At 38.0% G+C, this 18,521-nt stretch overlaps 1 protein-coding gene across 2 annotated transcripts in view; it reads right to left on the reverse strand.

Moving 5' to 3' along the window:
• Positions 1-1,145: 1,145 nt before the first annotated feature.
• Positions 1,146-18,521, reverse strand: part of CYB5B (cytochrome b5 type B) — a 39,262-nt gene continuing 21,886 nt past the window's right edge. Inside the window, exons 2-6 of one of the 2 annotated variants that reach the window (XR_003211609.2) lie at positions 17,901-18,029; positions 17,352-17,381; positions 10,834-10,945; positions 7,938-7,966; positions 1,146-4,794 (exon numbers count right to left, since the gene is read on the reverse strand). Coding sequence is in view for 1 of the 2 variants with exons in the window: in XM_025889046.2 (XP_025744831.1) it covers positions 4,704-4,794; positions 7,938-7,966; positions 17,352-17,381; positions 17,901-18,029 (279 nt within the window). In the remaining variant the exon portion in view is untranslated. The remainder of the gene's footprint in view (positions 4,795-7,937; positions 7,967-10,833; positions 10,946-17,351; positions 17,382-17,900; positions 18,030-18,521) is intronic. The other variant, XM_025889046.2, reaches the window with a different exon arrangement.

The raw sequence follows: 18,521 nt of genomic DNA on the forward strand, positions 1-18,521 counted from the left end.
TGTCAGAGGTACTGCATGGCACGTAGCAGGTGGCACATAAGTGATAAAGAGTACTACAGCTGTATCCTCATGTTTCATTTGACAGCAACTCCAGTCTTTCCTGGATGCTTTATAAAAGAATTAAGATTTTTAGGGGCACCTGGCTGGCTCAGTTGGTGGAGCATATAACTTTTGGTCTTGGGGTTATGAGTTCAAGCCCCACATTGGGTAAGAGTACTTAAAAAAAAAAAAGTCTTAAAAAAATTAAGTTTTTTAAATGCCAGAATATATGTGATTAAGCTGAGTGGTCCTTTCAATATACACTACAGATATCTATTAAGCTAATTAATGTTAGGTTACCAAAAATACCTACAATTGCCAGCAGTTCAGTAGACCGTGTGGGTATTTCTTACCTTAAATTTACGTAACTGGAATCACCATCTTCCACCTCAGGCTTTCAGGAATAAACCAGGATTTGTCAAGCACCTGCCAAATACTCAGTATCATGAAGAGTGCAGTCATATGAATTATTAGGACTGGGGATTAAACATTAGATTCAAACACTAGTAGTAAAAATGGGCCTATCCTTTCCTGTTGGTAATTCATGTGACAGTGAAATAACCAAGCCCTAATGAACGATGTCTCATTAGTAATGTTAGAAAGCTATCAGTATGTTTTAAAGGTAATTATAAAAATTGTTTATTTCCCTTGTTTAATTAACACAGTCGCTAGAACTTCAATCTCAGTGTTTAATTTTCCCCAACAGTTTAGCTATTTCCAAGAAAAACAATCATTTGAAGACTGGAATTGCAGATAACAAAATATTATTACCTTGTACTGGCTTCTCTTTACCAGATCGTTTCAGTAAAAACAGAACTCCCAACTGGTCTACTTGGTTGCCACTTCATGTCCATTAATACAGCAAAAGTCTTGATTTTTGCCTCTTGTGATTATCAACCGAGCAACTAACTTCAAAGAAAAAGCAGCAGAAGGAATACTGAAGAACCACAGAACTGTCCACCAAGTTACACTAAACACAGTATTAGCACAGATACAGGTAACTTTCGTGCTTCTCAAATTCCTTTCTTCCAGAACACCTTAGGATTACAGAGCCAACACTTCTGCTTTAAAAAAAAAAAAAAATTAATAACTGTAGTCAGGGCAAGAAAAGGAAAACAGTATCTTTATTGTGTGTAGTTCTAACAAACATTCACTGTGTGCACATTCCAGCAGAAAGAGACAAAGATCTTTGTTCAAAATATGCTGAAATAAAATAGGTAAACAAACTCCATTACTGAATACACAAAAGGAATGTTAATATCACTCGTTCACAGTTGAGGGTGAAGTAAAAAGAAAGGAAGTTAAATAATCATAATATTTTGCCCAACGAGCACATGTAGAATACAGGTACAGGAAAAAAGCAGCTCCTAAAACTTATGAGTAAGATGCTAGATATTGGGTAGGTAACTTGACAAATACCTCTCTGCTTTCTGGAACCTCCCTCTGAAATCACCCCCACAAATTCCAAACCAGGCCCTTTCAGAGAACAACAGCCAAATGTGAACTAAACTCCCCATTACTTTTGTGATATCTGGCAACAGAATAAGATGGTTTAAAAAAAAACAAACAATCTCTTGTTGAGACAAGACATGTCTGAATCCATTTCTCTCAGGAAAGGAAGTAATGAACGTTAATGTTCTGCATTTCAATCTCCTAAAATGGAATTTAACCAGATAGGTATCACTTGAGATTTGAAGCATGAGATACCATAAGTAATGATATACCTGGCCTATAAATATAAAGCATTTCTCATTGCTCCACATCGGAACTCAATGAGTATAAACTCAACAATGCTCTTATCTCACAACATATGCATTTATGGCAACTGCTAAAAGAACTTAACAGGCTCAAATTATAGGTTCCAATGGATTTTTGTTTCTGCTTAAGAGGTCGCCAAAAAACTAAACACAGCATCAACTTTGTCCCCACCACTTTACTGTCTTTACAAATGTGGAGTTGTTTAGAAACCGAAACCAATTACTAAGGGACAGGGGCTAGGAAATTTTGGAGACCTGGCACTCACATCCCCACGTGGGTGGCACACATTGTCCCTCATCTCCTCCTTTTGTGACCTCCAGCCATCATGTGAGGCCACAGCTGGTCCTCCTTGGAAACGAACAACCCACCACCCCAGAGACCAGCCCTCGGGGGCCCCATCAGCCAACAGAGACTGGCTCCACTTACTCTCCAGAAGGGTTTTCGCGACCTACCAATGTTGAGACTGTTACGAGAATTTGAGTTTACCTCTTAAAACAAGTCCTTTTTGATGGATTTGGCTAACATACTGTATTATTCTACTGTTTAGAAAAACCTCTGCAAATTTGCACGCTAGCTCTACCTTTCGCCTGGCTCAGCAGAATAACAGTGAATGGACCCAAACGTGGTTTTTCTAATACAAAGTGACATCAGGAGTAGATCAAAAGAAGCCCTGGGTGTTGGATGGATTTCAAGGACAGTAGAGAGACAAAGTCTGAAAATCTTTTCCTCTGGCTCCGAGGAAAAACAAGTCCATATATAAACGAGAAAAGAAAACCAATATGAAATAGAAAAGCATACCTTTTGTGTTAGTATTCACCCTAAAAATATATTAAAAAAAAAACCACCAATTTTACTTAAGACTATAATCTTTAACATTTCTTATAAGCCAGATGTTTTTCATTTAATTTTGGAGACTGCCAATATATTTTAATTGATCCAAGTTATCTGCTGGCTTAGTTTCAGCCTCAATGTTCCCCTTCCAGTTCCTCAATAGTCCTTTGTTCGTCATTTCTACCCCCAATGTGGCCCATGTAATCATGCAGCTTAATTATTACAGCAATTATATACAAATTCTTATTCAATGCAGCCCTTCCTTATGCCTTCAAATGGGAGGAGCATCAACAGTCACACCACTTATGTTACATAATCACCAAAGGTTTTTTTCAATAAATTGTCTAAAAGTGGCATCTTATACAATATTTTCTAAAGATAAAAGTTTGACTATTCCCACACCACTGATATATAAAAGTATGCCAAAAATCCCCTAAAATTTCTTCCTAATATCATATCCAAGTGTGCAAATACAAGGTTAATATTATTTTGATGAATTCTGAATTCACTACAGGACCTGGGTTGAACCTTTTCTTAAATAGTCTGCAGGAGCAGACACTGCTTTGCGGGGGCCTTTCCTGTCTTGTCAAGTCTGTGGCAAGTTGGAAGTGAAGGCAGGGTGGGGGGAGATACTGAGTAGTGTCCATGGTCCTTCTGGAACCAAGCCACTCCTTGCTGCACAGGACAATGGCTCAGAAGCAAACTGGTAATGCTTAAAAGATGGGGAGAAAAATCACCACAAACAATTGTTGGCAGAAAACAGCCCGTACACTGTCTCCTCAGGTGCTTCCACAGGGAAAAAAAAAGTAAAGTCAAATAAGCCAGAGAAATTCCTGAACCAAGAAGAAACACTCACATAATTCTAAATAACCTACTCTTCAATTAAAGGAATAAAAGGAATAAAACTTCTAGCTGGTTGCTTTTTTCTTTTCCCCATCAATGGAAAAACAACAAAACCACAAATTGGAGCCATGGAGGTAAAATCCGGATGAAATGGAAAGCATTCTCTTGTCACAGTCTCCCCCTTTCGAAGGTCACTTTACTATGGAAGTTCTTTTACTGGGGCTAATAGAAAATCAGCTACTGTAGCTTTGATCAAGTTGGACTCTCTTGTTTTTGTAAAACAGGGAGTGAAAAAATTCACTAATCAATAAAAAAATTTTGGTAAAGTTCTACAAATAGAATTATCAATTTGTATCTCAGCAATAAGACAGTTGGGGGGAAAAGAAAGAAGATGGCTAGAAAGTGATGCCACACCAAAGTAGAGCATGAAGTCTTTGGGGGAAAAAAAAAGAAAAGAATGAAGTCTTTGGTGCTTTTCCTAAACTCCCATCCTAAGTAGTGTCTCAATATTTTGCGAAACAAAGAGGACTAGGAATTCACCATATCACTCACCCCAGTTCATCTCTCCCCTTCCCTCTTCGTCTCCGTTCCCAAGACATACGATGGAAGCACAGTTCTGTCCAGCACTTGGCAGACATGGGGGGTGGCAAGAGCTACCTGCTACCCTAGCTCCGGAGGGAGGACAGGATTTCACGGTCCTTCAGAGTTTGAACAAATACAAACAAGGAACGAGATCATCTGGCAGTTGTGTTTTAAGTCATAGGTGTGCAACTTTACTTCACTAACTAAACCCCTTATGATAAATAATAGAATGAAGCCAGAAGAAAAATGGAAAAAGGAAAGCTTCAGAACCAGTGTGTTGCCCTGTTAAGAACGTCTGATGTACATCAAGGAACTGGAAAGCAGGCATTTTCACCAAAGGACAATGTCACTGGGACATTTGGATTGTAATTATAAAACCAAGTTCAGAAACACAAAGGGGCTGGTGGAAGCCAGTGGAGACAGGAGCACTGGCAGGGACACAGAACAATGAGCAGGTGCTTTGGGAGTAAGGCTCTGGGAAATGAAGGACACTGGCCCCAGGTCTGGGGTGGGCGTCTGGCCAACCATCTGGCCTCCAAGGGGGAAGCACACACCCAGCAGGATTCGAGAAGAGGGCATCGCTTGGCCTCCAAACAAGTCTCTAGCTCGCACTCCCAATGGATATGCTTTCCAACTTCCACACGGTCTCCTCAGGAGGATTTGCTTTCCGCCGTGTAGTAACGGTACAGGAAACCTAAGACAATAGCGCCTAGGATGGGCAAAATCCAGTACGACCAGCAACTAGAAGTGGGGGGAAAGCAATGAAGCCGTGAACACCTGACACCAAACGTTTGCTATCTTTCAACACCCACATTTTAATATTTTTATAAGCAAAGAGTTTTTATTTACTTTGGGAAGTTTAACTTTTTTTAGCACCCAAGTAGCAGGAAAAAACATTTGGATTGGTATGATAATATTAAACAGTAATTTTTAAAAGATTAAAAACAGAATGCATAGTATGATATGAAAAAATATATACGTACATACACGCTTCTTTATATGTTTTTACAAAGACAAGTAGTGGTTATTTCTGGATTATGGATGGCTGAAAGTTTTCTTCTTTGTGCTTTGTTTTTTACATATTTTAGAATTAACATTTTTAAACAGGAAAAAAGCCACCATTTTATATATATAATTACAAATTTAAAAGCAATACCATCTGATACAACTATTGGCAATGTTTTACCTGTCTCACATGTATTTTCTAAATTTAATCCTCATAACCACCCTATGAAATAAGTACTACTATTACTCTCGTATACAGAGAACATGAGCCTTGTACCTAAAATCACAAAGCGAACTGAGTCAACCCATCTGATTCCAGACCCATCCTCTTAGTCTCCAGTTAAGTTTGGACACTAACGAGGATACACACCCACATAGAACATATCAAAAAGTTAAATAAATAAATGGCAGTTGGCTTAAAAAAAAGTTGGGGCGCCTGGGTGGCTCAGTCAGTTAAGCAACCAACCCTTGGTTTTAGCTCAGGTCGTGATCTCAGGGTCATGGGACCGAGCCCTGATCGAGCCTGCTTGAGATTCTCTTTCTCCCTCTCCCTCCTGCTCTCTCTCTAAAATAAATAAATACATTTTTAGGGGGAAAAAGAAGGTCGAATAAAGTTAAATAAATCGCAGTTGGCTTGAGAAGTCCTCTAAGAGACTTTTCTTAGGAACTTCAGGATTGTCATCACTCTCTTTAAAATAATTCTTCTCTATTCAGCTCATTAGCACTGCTCATTTTAAAGTGTAATTTTTCCATGATCCAAATGACCTGCATGTCCCTCTACTAAGACATACGCATCCTTGGTATTAAAAGGTTTTGAAGCCAATAAAACCAGCCCAGTTTCAATAACAAAAATGATTCTCCTTGCCTAAACATGCCTGGTACTTTGTACATTTAAGTATGGCAGAAAGCTGCCCCAGAGTTTAGAATGTCAACCAAGGAGCTTAGTGTAAAAGAAGCAAGCAAGCCAACTGGCATGTACAACATCACTATGGCACATGGGAACTTTGAAGTACAACGTCCCCAGAAAGGTAATCAATTCAGGTATCTTGGAGAACCACAAGAGACAAAAGTAGGGTCCTTGAGAAAACAATGAGGAGAAATTCTTCCATGCAAAAGACTGAGAATGGTTGACCACCAATCCTCATGCAATCCTTTGTAATACTTAGCTGTCATTGGGGATAGAAGCAGAGGAAATGGATTTATGCTGCACCAGAAGAGTTTTAGGTGCAACAGTAACTTCCCCGGCCATAAGACAGAACTCTGTTTTGGAGATTTGCTCAGGTTATGGCATGTAGTTGTGACTCATTCATTTTTATTGCTTTGTAGTATTACACTTTATGAATATACCAGAATGGATTCATTCATTTTATTTTATTATTTTTTGGATTCATTTTATTAAGGAATGGTTATTTGGGTTGTTTCCAGTAGTTTGCTAGCTTGAATAATGCTGTTATGAACATTCTATGTATGTGTTTCCTGGCATACTTGTGCACGCATTTCTCTCAAATATATCCCTAGAAATGGAATTTCTGGGTCAAAAGTTATTCATATTGCCAAATTTACTAGATAATGCCAAGTTCTTTTCCAAAGTGACTGTACCTATTTACGCTCCCCTAAGAGGGCCTACAAACCTTGGCGATCCACTTCCTCAACAACTTCTCTTATCTGTAGAATTTTCAATTTTTGCTAACCTGGTAGTTGTAAAATATATCTTATGATTTTATTATTTTTAAAAGATTTTATTTATTTATTTGAGAGTGAGAAAGAGCGCACATGAGCAAGCAGGGGGAGGGGCAGAGGAAGAGGGAAGGAATCTCAAGCAGACTTCCCACTAAGCGAGGAGCCCGACACTGGGCTCTCAATCTCACTACACATGAGATCATGACCCGAGCTGAAATCAAGAGTCCGTCCCTTAACCGACTGAGCCACCCAGGCGCCCGTGCATAATAATTCTTAACAAGTGTTATATGTAGCCTAAGTCTGCTGCAAGTTTATGGCTTGTGTTTTCAAATTCTTTCCAGAGTACTTGGCTGAGCATAAGATCTTAATATTAAAGAAGGCGAATTTATTAAGTTTCCTTTAAGTTTAAATTTTTTGAATTCTCTGTCCTTCACCTCAGATTAAATAAGAGGCAAATGTATACCTTCCAGAACTCATACTATTGTATTCCTAAAACCACAGCAAGGGATTATTTGAAGTAAACCTTTGGGAAAAAAAACCCAAATCCCTGAATACACATGCAATGTATATTTTTTCCTTCTATAAAATACAATAATAATAGCACACACCTTACAGAGTGGTTGTGAGGATTAAATGAGATTAAGTTTTAAGTGGAAGTTGCATAGCGGGGCTGAGCTGCAGAAACTGTTGGCTTGACTTAACAGTAGTTAGCTGTCCATGCACTGGCCTCTCACCAAATGTGATTCCAAATTATGTCACAACATAATTTAAAAATTACTCAAAGCATGAACTTTTGAGATTACTCAAAACGATTGAAAACTGTCAAAATTAATTTTGCTAATGGTAAGGAACTACTGAATTTGCAGTAATTTTGGCCAAAAAAGAGTTAGTTGTTAAACTGTAATTTTAAAAAATTGAAATGTAGTTAACATATACTTGAAATATAGTAATACAATATTACATTAGTTTAAGGTGTACAACACAGTGATTTGACAAGTTGATACTTAGGCGGTGCTCACCACAAGTGTAGCTACCATCTGTCACTATACAATACTTTCACAACACCCTTAACTATATTCCCCACTTTTCTTCCCAAGTCAAACTGTATTCTTAAGTTATGTTATACACGTATATTTACAGAAAAACCTCTGGCCAGACATTATGTTGAACATAAGGAAGTCCATTAAGGGTATACTAACCTTTTGCACGGGGCATCTTTCGAAGGGTCCTGAAGAAGATGCATATTCAAAAGTTACCAAGAGAAACAAAGAAGATTAATAAGTATGTAAATCTTCCTGAATATCTGTATAAACTTTGCAGCTAATAACAGAACTTCATCTTTCATGCAATTTGATGTTTATAAACCTAAGGCACTGGGAGGACCAAGAATTCTATTTCTGATAACATACTGGTACTCCCTAGTGAAGAACAAGTAAGGAAAGCATAGAAAAATGGCCTGAACTTTCTTAGATATATATAAAAAAAAATGCTATTGATACAAACTATATTGAAATGAACTAGCTGCATCACAAGGATATGCCTAGTTCAGCTGGGCTTGTCACTGGCAGTAGCAAAGACCATATTTTCTGAAAACGTATTTTGAAAAATCAAAACTTGTGTCAAATAGATCAAATGTGAAATGCTCTAGAGCATGCAGATGATTGCTTTGTGGCTTACAGAAATGAACTGGTTACTCTCTGAAATCATAATAATTATGATAGAAACCCTAGGGCTTATTTAACAGTGAAATGGGAAGAATGGAATTAAGCGGGGGGAATATCAAAATAACCTTAAAAGCAAAATTTTGGCAATAAAAAGTAATAAAGTACTGAGCCATGCTTCAACATGGATGAACTTTGAAAACATTATGCTAAGTGAAAGGAGCTGGATACAAAACATGACATATTATACAAATATTACAGAAATCCATTTGTAGGAGAGGTTCAGCATAGGCAAATCTAGAGGCAGAAAGTAGATCTGTGGTTCCCTAGGGCTTGGGGAGGGGGGCAGCAGGAGAAGGGGAGTTGGAGGGGAACGGGAATGACTGTTAATGGTATGAGGTTTCTTTCTGGAATGATGAAAATGTTCCAAAATTATTGTGATTATGGTGGCACAGTTCTATGAATATACAAAAATCCCCTGACTGGTACATCTTCAAGAGGTAAATTGGATGGTATGTGAATTATATTTTACAAAGCTGTTATTAAAACTTTTAAATCCAATTTAAGTAAATATCAAATGAAGTTCTTGAGTCCATTAATTAGCTGTATATACAAAAGGCCTGCTAACTTAATGTCAGAGGACAAACCCATTAGTATAGATTACTGCTGCCCAAAATATCCTCTTTGCTAATATGTCGAAGTATGCTAGGGTGTGAACACAGAATATTAACTCTGTTTAACCACAATTTTCAGTAATCACCAAGAATTTCCAAAAACCCTACATACTGGTCTAGATACTTTAGAGCAGATCATGAAATGAGTTTGTTTTATTTATTTATTTATTTATTTAATGAGTTTTAATTTCATATACCCAAACACTGCCATGCAAATGAAAACATGCCCCAAACCTGAAAGAAATTAGCCTACAGGCAAGTAAAACTTTTAATAAGAAGTTTCAGATAAAGCACATAAATAAACTACTATACTTCTTTGAGACCTTGATGATTACTGCTATCTGGGACATTTCTACTAGACTATCATGAGTCAGGTTAATTAAAACATATTACTAGTTGATCTTTGAGAAATACAGCAAATGTTTTATACATCTGGAAGGTGGTGGCTGTAGTAGTTATGGTAGTGTGTGTGTCAGAATAACTTATAATGTTGCCTTTTAAAAGATTCCATTACAGGGCGCCTGGTGGCTCAGTCGTTAGGCGTCTGCCTTCGGCTCGGGTCATGGTCCCAGGGTCCTGGGATCGAGCCCCGCATCGGGCTCCCTGCTCTGCGGGAAGCCTGCTTCTCCCTCTCCCACTCCCCCTGCTTGTGATCCCTCTGTCGCTGTGTCTCTGTCAAATAAATAATAAATAAAATCTTTAAAAAAAAAAAAAGATTCCACTCCAGTAGCCATGAAATAATTGAATTTCATCAAGAAAATGTCCATGGTCTTTTATGCTTTATCCACATATATACCAATGATTTTGGAACAAAAAATGTACAGTCAGTATTAAAAAAACTAGGACAATTTGAAAGGCTTACATGAAGGCATTATAGAGCAATGTATGTGTTATGTTTAATCTGTAATCATAGTAAAAGCCAAAGTTCATATTACTGGATTCTCTAGATTTCAAACTTTTAGCCTCTTTTACAACTAAAAGCCTGGGATGTGTGCTAACTGGAGTGAACCTCAAATAATGCAGAAAGCAACTGAGAAAAGAAAGAGAAAGACCAGAGAGAAGATTATAATATGCTCCAACTGTAACAGTTTCTAATAAGCAATAAAAAATTTTAAAAACACTTAAGAAACAAAACAAAACTAAGTACCTCAATTCCTGTTTTAAGATAATTCCATCCCTGGAGGCAAAAAGATCAACTTCCCTACCACTGGAGGAAAGAGAAGAGAAAGAAGTGGAGGGGCGCCTGGGTGGCTCAGGTGGTTAAGCGACTGCCTTCAGCTCAGGTCATGATCCTGGAGTCCCGGGATCGAGTCCCACGTCGGGCTCCCTGCTCAGCAGGGAGTCTGCTTCTCCCTCTGACCCTCTTTCCTCTCGTTCTATCTCTCATTCTCTCTCTCTCAAATAAATAAATAAAATCTTAAAAAAAAAAAAAGTGGACCCTCTCTTTAAGACACTGACAGCCAAGTAAATGCCAGACTATAGTGACTCCACTTTTAGTGAACTATAATGAAAGAGTTGTTTAAGGCACTGCTCTTAGAAGCCAAGTACCTCAGCCAAGGTTGGAAAGAAGCCAAGTACATTATTTTTAATTTAACAAAATCAAAAAGAAAAGGTTTTGTTCACACAAAACCTTCCTTCACCCCCACCCTGCCATTCTTTCTATGCACAGCTCCCCAATTCCCATTTCCACTCCAAAGCTCTGTGCTCAGTCTAATGGATGCCTAAGTGAAATTCCTAGTTTATGATTGACTTTAACTTACCCCTTTGTGTGTTCAGGCATATCTGGCTGGTTCTGTCCTTGCCCACATCGTAATTTACATGCAAGATTTTTGGTCAGGAGAACAGTGACTGCGCAATCTTTGGCATGGAAGGCTGTAATTGCAATACTATATGATTTCAGTTACAAGACAGCAGATCAAATCCAGAGTTCTTCTACCAAAAGCCTTACCAAGTAATTAATATGCATGTTTCTGGAATACACTTCTGAACTACTAAACTGTTTTAAGCCTACTCTGATTTTAGTTCAAAATTAATAGAAATGAACTGTTCGAATAAACTGGTTTCTTAAGTTCGAGGTTCATTAAGGCGTTAATTCCCTCATAAAACAAATAAATAAACATGGACTCTGTAGGGTAAAAGGAAATATTTCCTAATATCTGAGTAGCCTTTTTATTAAGCTGCTCATAACTGAAACTATCTACAGTCTTCAAGTTCAAAGCTAAATCAGTTTCCTCACTTATAAAATGAAAGGCTCAGACCAGATAAACTCTAATTCTAAAGCCATATTTAATTAACTCAACACAGTTTTCTGGCCCAAGGGCATTTCAGCAAAATCTACAATAGCAGCCTTCTAAAGGTTAGAGAGAAGGAAACACTATTCTTCCATGTCTGGAAAGACTGAAGGAACACTCCCCACATGTAGATTTTTTTATCTTATACCTGGTATACAGAGATATGCTCTTCTAGATACTATGATTCCAAGTGGCACTGGACCATAAGTACGGACTCTCTTTGATATGGTTAAGAAAATGACAAAGAAATGTAGTAATCGGCAAACATACAGGAAAGGATTTGGGGGTCAGTGGGCATGGTTTCACTATGAAAACCATTTTTGAAAAAACGTGGGAAAACACATGCTTAAGGCATAGTGTACTCTGTCAACAGAACATAAACATAGGAAATGATGCACCAGAATTATGATTATGATGCATTAAAGTATATAGATAGGGCATTTATAAAGTGAACCTTCAGCCTAAACAGTTTAGACTTTCAGATATTTAAATAGAAGGCAAATCTACTGCTAGTGTATAAGGACCTTTTTTTTTTTAAATGAGCTTATGTTTCAATTCCTAAATTAGATGCTTGCTATTGCAAGAGGATTCCAAGTATTTAAAATTGGAAAAAGTGGATTTTTAGCCACATGACACCTTCAGTGCAGCTCATGAGTATTTGGGTGGTCCGATAGTTTTTGCAGCTTTTTATTTAGAACACTGTGGTTTCTATGTGGCCAGTAACTTATGAAAAAACAACTTTGGAACTTTTGGTTTCAAACACCATCGGAAAGGATTTTCCCCCCATAATACAATGGACTTTATAGCATGAACTGTCACAGTATGAATTTCAGTATTAATTTCTTAAAATCTGAAAAGTTTGACTATTAAAATACATGCTTTCAACATTTTATAGTTCCGACTATGGCATGGCCATGTGTGGATCTTGAGGACAGCCTTCTCAAGAAGCTCCAGTGTATTAATAATTACTGTCTTGTAAAGTATGTGTCATCCCTAGAGTCAGCCCAGTCAAGTAAAAAATATCTCCCTGCATGTAAGGACAAAATTCAAAGATGAAAAACACCCTTTAAGACAAATTTCTGTACAACTCTCTCAAGAACCCACTGTGATAACATATATAAGATATCACTGAAGGAAAAATTCCAACGTTCACAGAGTAATTTCTACTGGGACCAAAGAAGTGAAAACCTTGTTCTAACACTGGAGGACTAATTTGAAAAAGATGTTACCTTATCCTTCTAACACCTTCTTTTGCAAAACTACACACTATAAATAAAGCGTTATGAGAAGATATTAATCCTTGCGATGCCTCAGCAATGGATATTTTGTTTTACAAGAGGGATTTTGCCATTACATCCTATGCTTTATTTGAAAATATTATGTTTCAAAAAAGAAATGTCAGACAAAATCAGGAACAATGAATCAACCATGCAAAATTATTTGGGAAAGAGCAATCACCGCTCATCTACAGGGCACCTGCATAACCATTCCAAACATTAATGAACTAGGTTTTATGTATGACAGGAATATTAAACAATTCTTTGAAGGAAAATTTTGGTATGATGCAACCAAGTAACTACATTACATAATTACAAACAATGTATTCTTTTTAGTTTCTCTCCCATAAAAGAGAAGATAAACTGGTTATTATTTATGTGTTCTAGAAAACTGTTGTATAACAAAAGTGAGTAGCATTAGGAAGAAAAATATCTATCTGCTTTTAAATGAACTTATAGATTGCTTCTAACATACATGGAATTTACTTGATTTCAAAAGTTAGTTCTTAACTTAAAAAAATGAAGTTTAAATAACACATTAAGCCTTTATGGAGACAATCTTATTTGTTTTTATTTATTTAAGAAGATTTTTATTTATTTACTTGAGAGAGAGAACGAGAAAAAGAGCATGAGGGGGGAGGCAGAGGGAACAGGAGCAGCAGACTGCCCACTGAGAAGGGAGCCGATGCAGGCCTCAATCCCAGGACCCTGGGACCACAACTCGAGCTGAAGGCAGACGCTCAATCGCTCAACCAACTGAGCCACCCAGGCGCCCCACAATCTTATTTGTTTTTTTGTGTTTTTTTGGTTTTTTAAAAGATTTTATTTATTTACTTGACAGACAGAGACAGCGAGAGAGGGAACACAAGCAGGGGGAGTGGGAAGGGAGAAGCAGGCTTCCCGCTGAGCAGGGAGCCCGATGCGGGGCTCGATCCCAGGACCCTGAGATCATGACCTGAGCCAAAGGCAGATGCTTATTTTTTAACAACTGAGCCACACAGGCGCCCCTCTTGTTTTTAAAAAACACATCAAATCCTGTTATGTACGGCAAATGCCATTTCATCAAAATTCTTGTCTATGGGATACTGTTAAACAATAATCACTAACTGCACTATATGTTAAATAACTAAAATTTAAATAAAAATCTGAAAAGAAAAAGTGGGTTTCTTGTAGGAAAAAAAAGAACAATCACTAAGATAAAAATTTTAAGTAAAGAAACAAAGTATAGAACAGTATGTGATTTTTTTTTTTTAAGGAAGGGATGTTAGTCTGCTTATCAACTTATTGATCAATGGATCGATCTGTCTGTCCACCCATTTTTATTTATGAATGCATAGAATCTCTTGGGAAGAGAAAACAAGAAAATGGTATCTGGCTACCTCTGAGGAAGGGGAACTGAGAGACTGAGAGTTGGAGATGGAAGGGAGTCATTTTATATATGTGTGTGTGTGTGTGTGTGTGTGTGTGTGTGTGTGTGTAAAATATATATATAAATATATTATTTATGTATTATATACAATTAACATAATTATATATAAAGGATAGGTATTATTTATATATAAAACATATATATAAAAGTACACTTTTTTGCACTATTTCAATTTTTTGCCATGTACATCGTGTACTACCCATCCAAAAATTTAAATGGGAAAATGGTCAGGTTACTGAGTCTGCTCATTGTAATGATACTTGGAGCAGCTGAACTGTCACCTAGATAGTATCTGCTGAATAAACGAATGAAATGATACTGACTATTTCTGCCAGGTTAGCATGTGTATGTACCTCATCTCCTCAACTGCCGGCAGCTCAAACAGCGAACCCACAAGTGAACGCATCATCCAAAGAGAGACATCATGGACCACAAATGTGTCTAGCTTACTCGCCCTACAGTAGACAGGCAGGCAAAATGGCACAGAAAACACCAAGTGTTTCTTTTCTTTTTTTTAAAAAAAAATTTTTTTTTAAGATTTTATTTGACAGAGAGAGACAGCTAGAGCAGGAACACAGGCAGGGGGAGTGGGAGAGGGAGAAGCAGGCTTTCCACTAAGCAGGGAGCCCAATGCGGGGCTCGATCCCAGGACCCTGGGATCATGACCTGAGCTGAAGGCAGAGGCTTAATGACTGAGCCACCCAGGCGCCCCAACACCAAGTGTTTCTAAGGTGAGTTTCCATAATCCAAAGCAGACCAAAAAAATGTTCACTCAAGTAGGAATAGAAGACTGATGGCTCTCAGCACGGGGACTATTCCAGGGAGGAAGAGATTCACAGAGACAAAAAGGTTTGTAATTCTAGTCCATTATCTACGACTGAAGCAGGTGCAAAAAACATCTGCTGCCAGATCTGTAGTTTCTAAGCTTTTACATTTTAGTTTTGTACTATTTCAAGGCGCTGGACCTCAGACATTATCAATCTAACAAGAAAACAATGGTGACCATCAATTATTTACCTCTGTTGTAGCAAAAGGAGTGGGAAAGGTAGTTGCCAAAAAACTGGGGAAAGGTTTCTGATTTCTACTCTGGAACAGCACATTCTCAGTGGCTTTTTTTTTTTTTTTTAATTTTGCTGGGGGTGGGGCTGGGGGGGGAGTAGTTCTGGCAGGGAAGAGATGGGAAGCTGTGGGGGGAGGAGAGAAGTGGAGAAATGAAGGAAGGGAAAAGAAAGAGAAGGGAAATGAAAACTCTGTACCGAGGCAGAAGTCACCTCTTAATTAGGCTTAAAAAAGAGAAAAATCACTTCTTTGTAGAGGTTTAGGAACCTGTAACCAAAAGAAAGTATTAATGAAATGAATTTTATATCCTTTACTCCATGGTGAGTGAAGAAAAATTGAGAGGAGACATCTACATCCTAGATACAGAAGTGCTTATTTAAAATCTTTGTTAAGAAATCAGGACTTTCTTCCTGGAACTGAAATCAGGTTGGACTATAGCTCTGTAAAAACTATGTAGATGGCCTTGAAATTTTTGCCAAAGGTTTTCCTTGCCTTATCTGCCTAAAATACAGCAGCGTGACTGGAAACACTCTATAACCTACTCTCTACTTAATGGAGACTGTCCTTTGGGTACAACAGACCCAAGGAAAACAGCTATGAATATACTGCCTTTAGCCACTGTTATACCAGGCAGGGGCCAAACTATATTTGGAAACTTCTAAATTAATACAGAATTCAGTGAGTTGAAAGGGTTTCTTTTTCTGTATTTCTTACAAAATTCCAAGGCTCAACAGATTTAATTTAGCTGAGACATCTCTAATTCATTCTTTGGCCTATACCAGGTGGACAGTGCTTTCTACAGAAGAGAATTAAAGTTCCCCAAGTTTCCAAATGAAAAGATTGGCACATCATTTAGCAAAAAGCCTCGTGCTTGGCTACCTGGGTTACTTCAAATGCAAATTCCCAAGTCCCATCTCCAAAGACTACGAATCAGTAGTAGTGGAAGCAGAAAATAGACACTTCAGAAACATGCCCAGGGATTCCAACACAGGTGGTCCAAGGGACAGAACCTGAAAAATACCACTCTCCATTCCCAAGAATGGTCCTCACCACACACTGAATCACCAAGGAAGAAAAATAGCAACAAGAAGCAATTTGTAGACTTTTAGACAATTGTAATTCCCAAAATATTTTCTATTGTTTTAGTAAAGGCGCTCTCATGATTGATGTGTGAAAGTGGGTTATGGCTCCTAGATACAACGTGTATCTCTGGCACAAATGGGAATATCCCTTGAATTAAATGTTTACTTTAACCAAGACCAGTGTTTTCTAGACAAGTCCAATATATTCAGCAAGGCCACGCACAGCTCGAACTTGACCTTCATCACATGTGCTAGGAAGGGGAAAAAAGACCAACCAACAGTGCTCCGGAAGCATTTAAAACAATCATTTCACCCCCCTTCATAAACAGTTCAACAATTCAGAATAGCGGAGTGTAGCAAGACGAAAGAGTTAATTTCCACAAACACTCTGGATTGCACAGCAACAGACTGCAGACATTGTGAAATGACGTTCTGGTTGCAACTAAACTGCTGTCCCTTTAAGTGAAAGGGTAACCTGATAGCTGTCTGAAGGAGGAAGTCAAGAAAAAGCCTGAAGTAGTAAGGGAAATGAAGAGCCCCGCTTGTGGGAAGCTAAAAGGCTTTCATATTTTGTGCCTGGTATGTTATGCAGTGCACATTAAGTTTTTCAAATATTTACTCTTTCGTTTTTGCTGTATCACTGAGTAAATGAAATGGGTATAGGCCTATTTGAGCCTATACGATAAAAGGATTAAATCTGGGTAACAGGGACAGAAAGGCCCATTCCGGTCAATTACTTCAATCTGTAACTCCTCAGACTTTTAAGTGAAAATCAATTTTCCAATGATTTTTTTCCAACACAGAATTGTTATCACCTGTATTATTTAATGAAAGAATAAGAAATACTTTTCTACAACTGAACCTATCAACTAATTTCTTTCAAAACCATACTGGCTTTAGAATTTCCTTTTTTTTTTTTTTTTTAAAGCAAACAGAAGCATGAACAAAATGTTTCCTACTGTTTAAGACTCAGTTATTCTTTTTTCCTGAGATGGCATCGAATCCAAATTCCTGAAAAAATGGGATTTTTGCTTGGGGGGAAAGTAAACACTTCTCTTGTTAATTTTTTCAAAAGACATTCTATTTGAGTAAATAGAAATATAAACACTTGAAACACATAAGAGAAAGATGACTTCTTACCTTGCTACCACTTTCAGGTTTAAGGTCATTCTGTTAAGAAAGGAAAACAAATAATATTTTAAGTCATATCCAAATGAATTCTCACCCTGGGCACTATGTGCTTGTTTCTAACCTTAGACCATGAGAATACATTCTGGTAATAGAGAATTCTCTGAAAGACGTCAAGGTCTGTAGAAAGGCAGATGCTCTCCCTGCCCCAACTCTGGGCCTATCAGGGTCCCTTGTTAGAACGTCCATAGTTACCACTTTTAGCAAGGAATTTCCAAGAACAACCAAATCATTCTTTTAGGTAGAGATGTAATTGCATCACAAAAATCAATTAAAAAAAATTCCAAAATCACTTCCCTTAACTTTTCAGATAACTACTGGTGTTGCTTTACATACAAGAAGCTGTATCTCGGCACAGCAGGCAAAAGGATTTGGGAGAATATGTAGCCTGATGGCTGGGTTCAATGAGTTTCCGTTTTAATGATTCATTCCCCTCCTTGTGTTCTGTGGCTGTTCAGCAGCTTCATCTCTGTAAGCACTCCTAGCTCAGCTCGTTCTTACCGGATGCACATCACCAATATAGTACTGCTTTAGCATTTCTCTGGCATCAGCGGAGTGGCCGACATCTTCAAAGCTCTCACTTGCATCTGCACCAGCTTGTTCCAGCAGAACCTCTTCTCCCCCAGGATGCTACAAAGAAAAGATATTTGAACGTTGGGCCCGCGGAAATGAAAATTAATTTATGTTACTTTCTCCTCTTCTGCTTTTTTTTTTTTCTTCCTTAACGGGAGTCGTGGGATGAATCGCCACCGTATGCCAGCTGACGGGATGCACTGGGAAGAACACAACATAACTGGTGATACTCACACCAAAAGTGTATAATACTGGCCTAACTGGGAAGAAATCTAGGACAACAGCAAATTGAGAGAGAGTCTACAAAACGACCAGCCTGTGATCACCAAAAACATCAAGGTCACAAGAGCTACGGAAAGCCTAAGAGCAGTTCCAGACTGAAGGAGGCTAACAAGACAGTGCAACTGAAACAACATGTGCTCCCAGCTTGACTCTTTTTGCCAACATTATCCAGACGGCCGCAGAAACCCGAATGGAGAATCTGGTCAAGGAGTATATGGAATTCTTTATTCTATTCTTGCAACTCTTCTGTAAGTCTGAAATGGTTTC

This window comes from Callorhinus ursinus, unplaced genomic scaffold (assembly GCF_003265705.2).
Source record: "Callorhinus ursinus isolate GAN/ISIS: 27379988/994484 unplaced genomic scaffold, GSC_fseal_2.0 scaffold37, whole genome shotgun sequence".
NCBI lineage: Eukaryota > Metazoa > Chordata > Mammalia > Carnivora > Otariidae > Callorhinus > Callorhinus ursinus.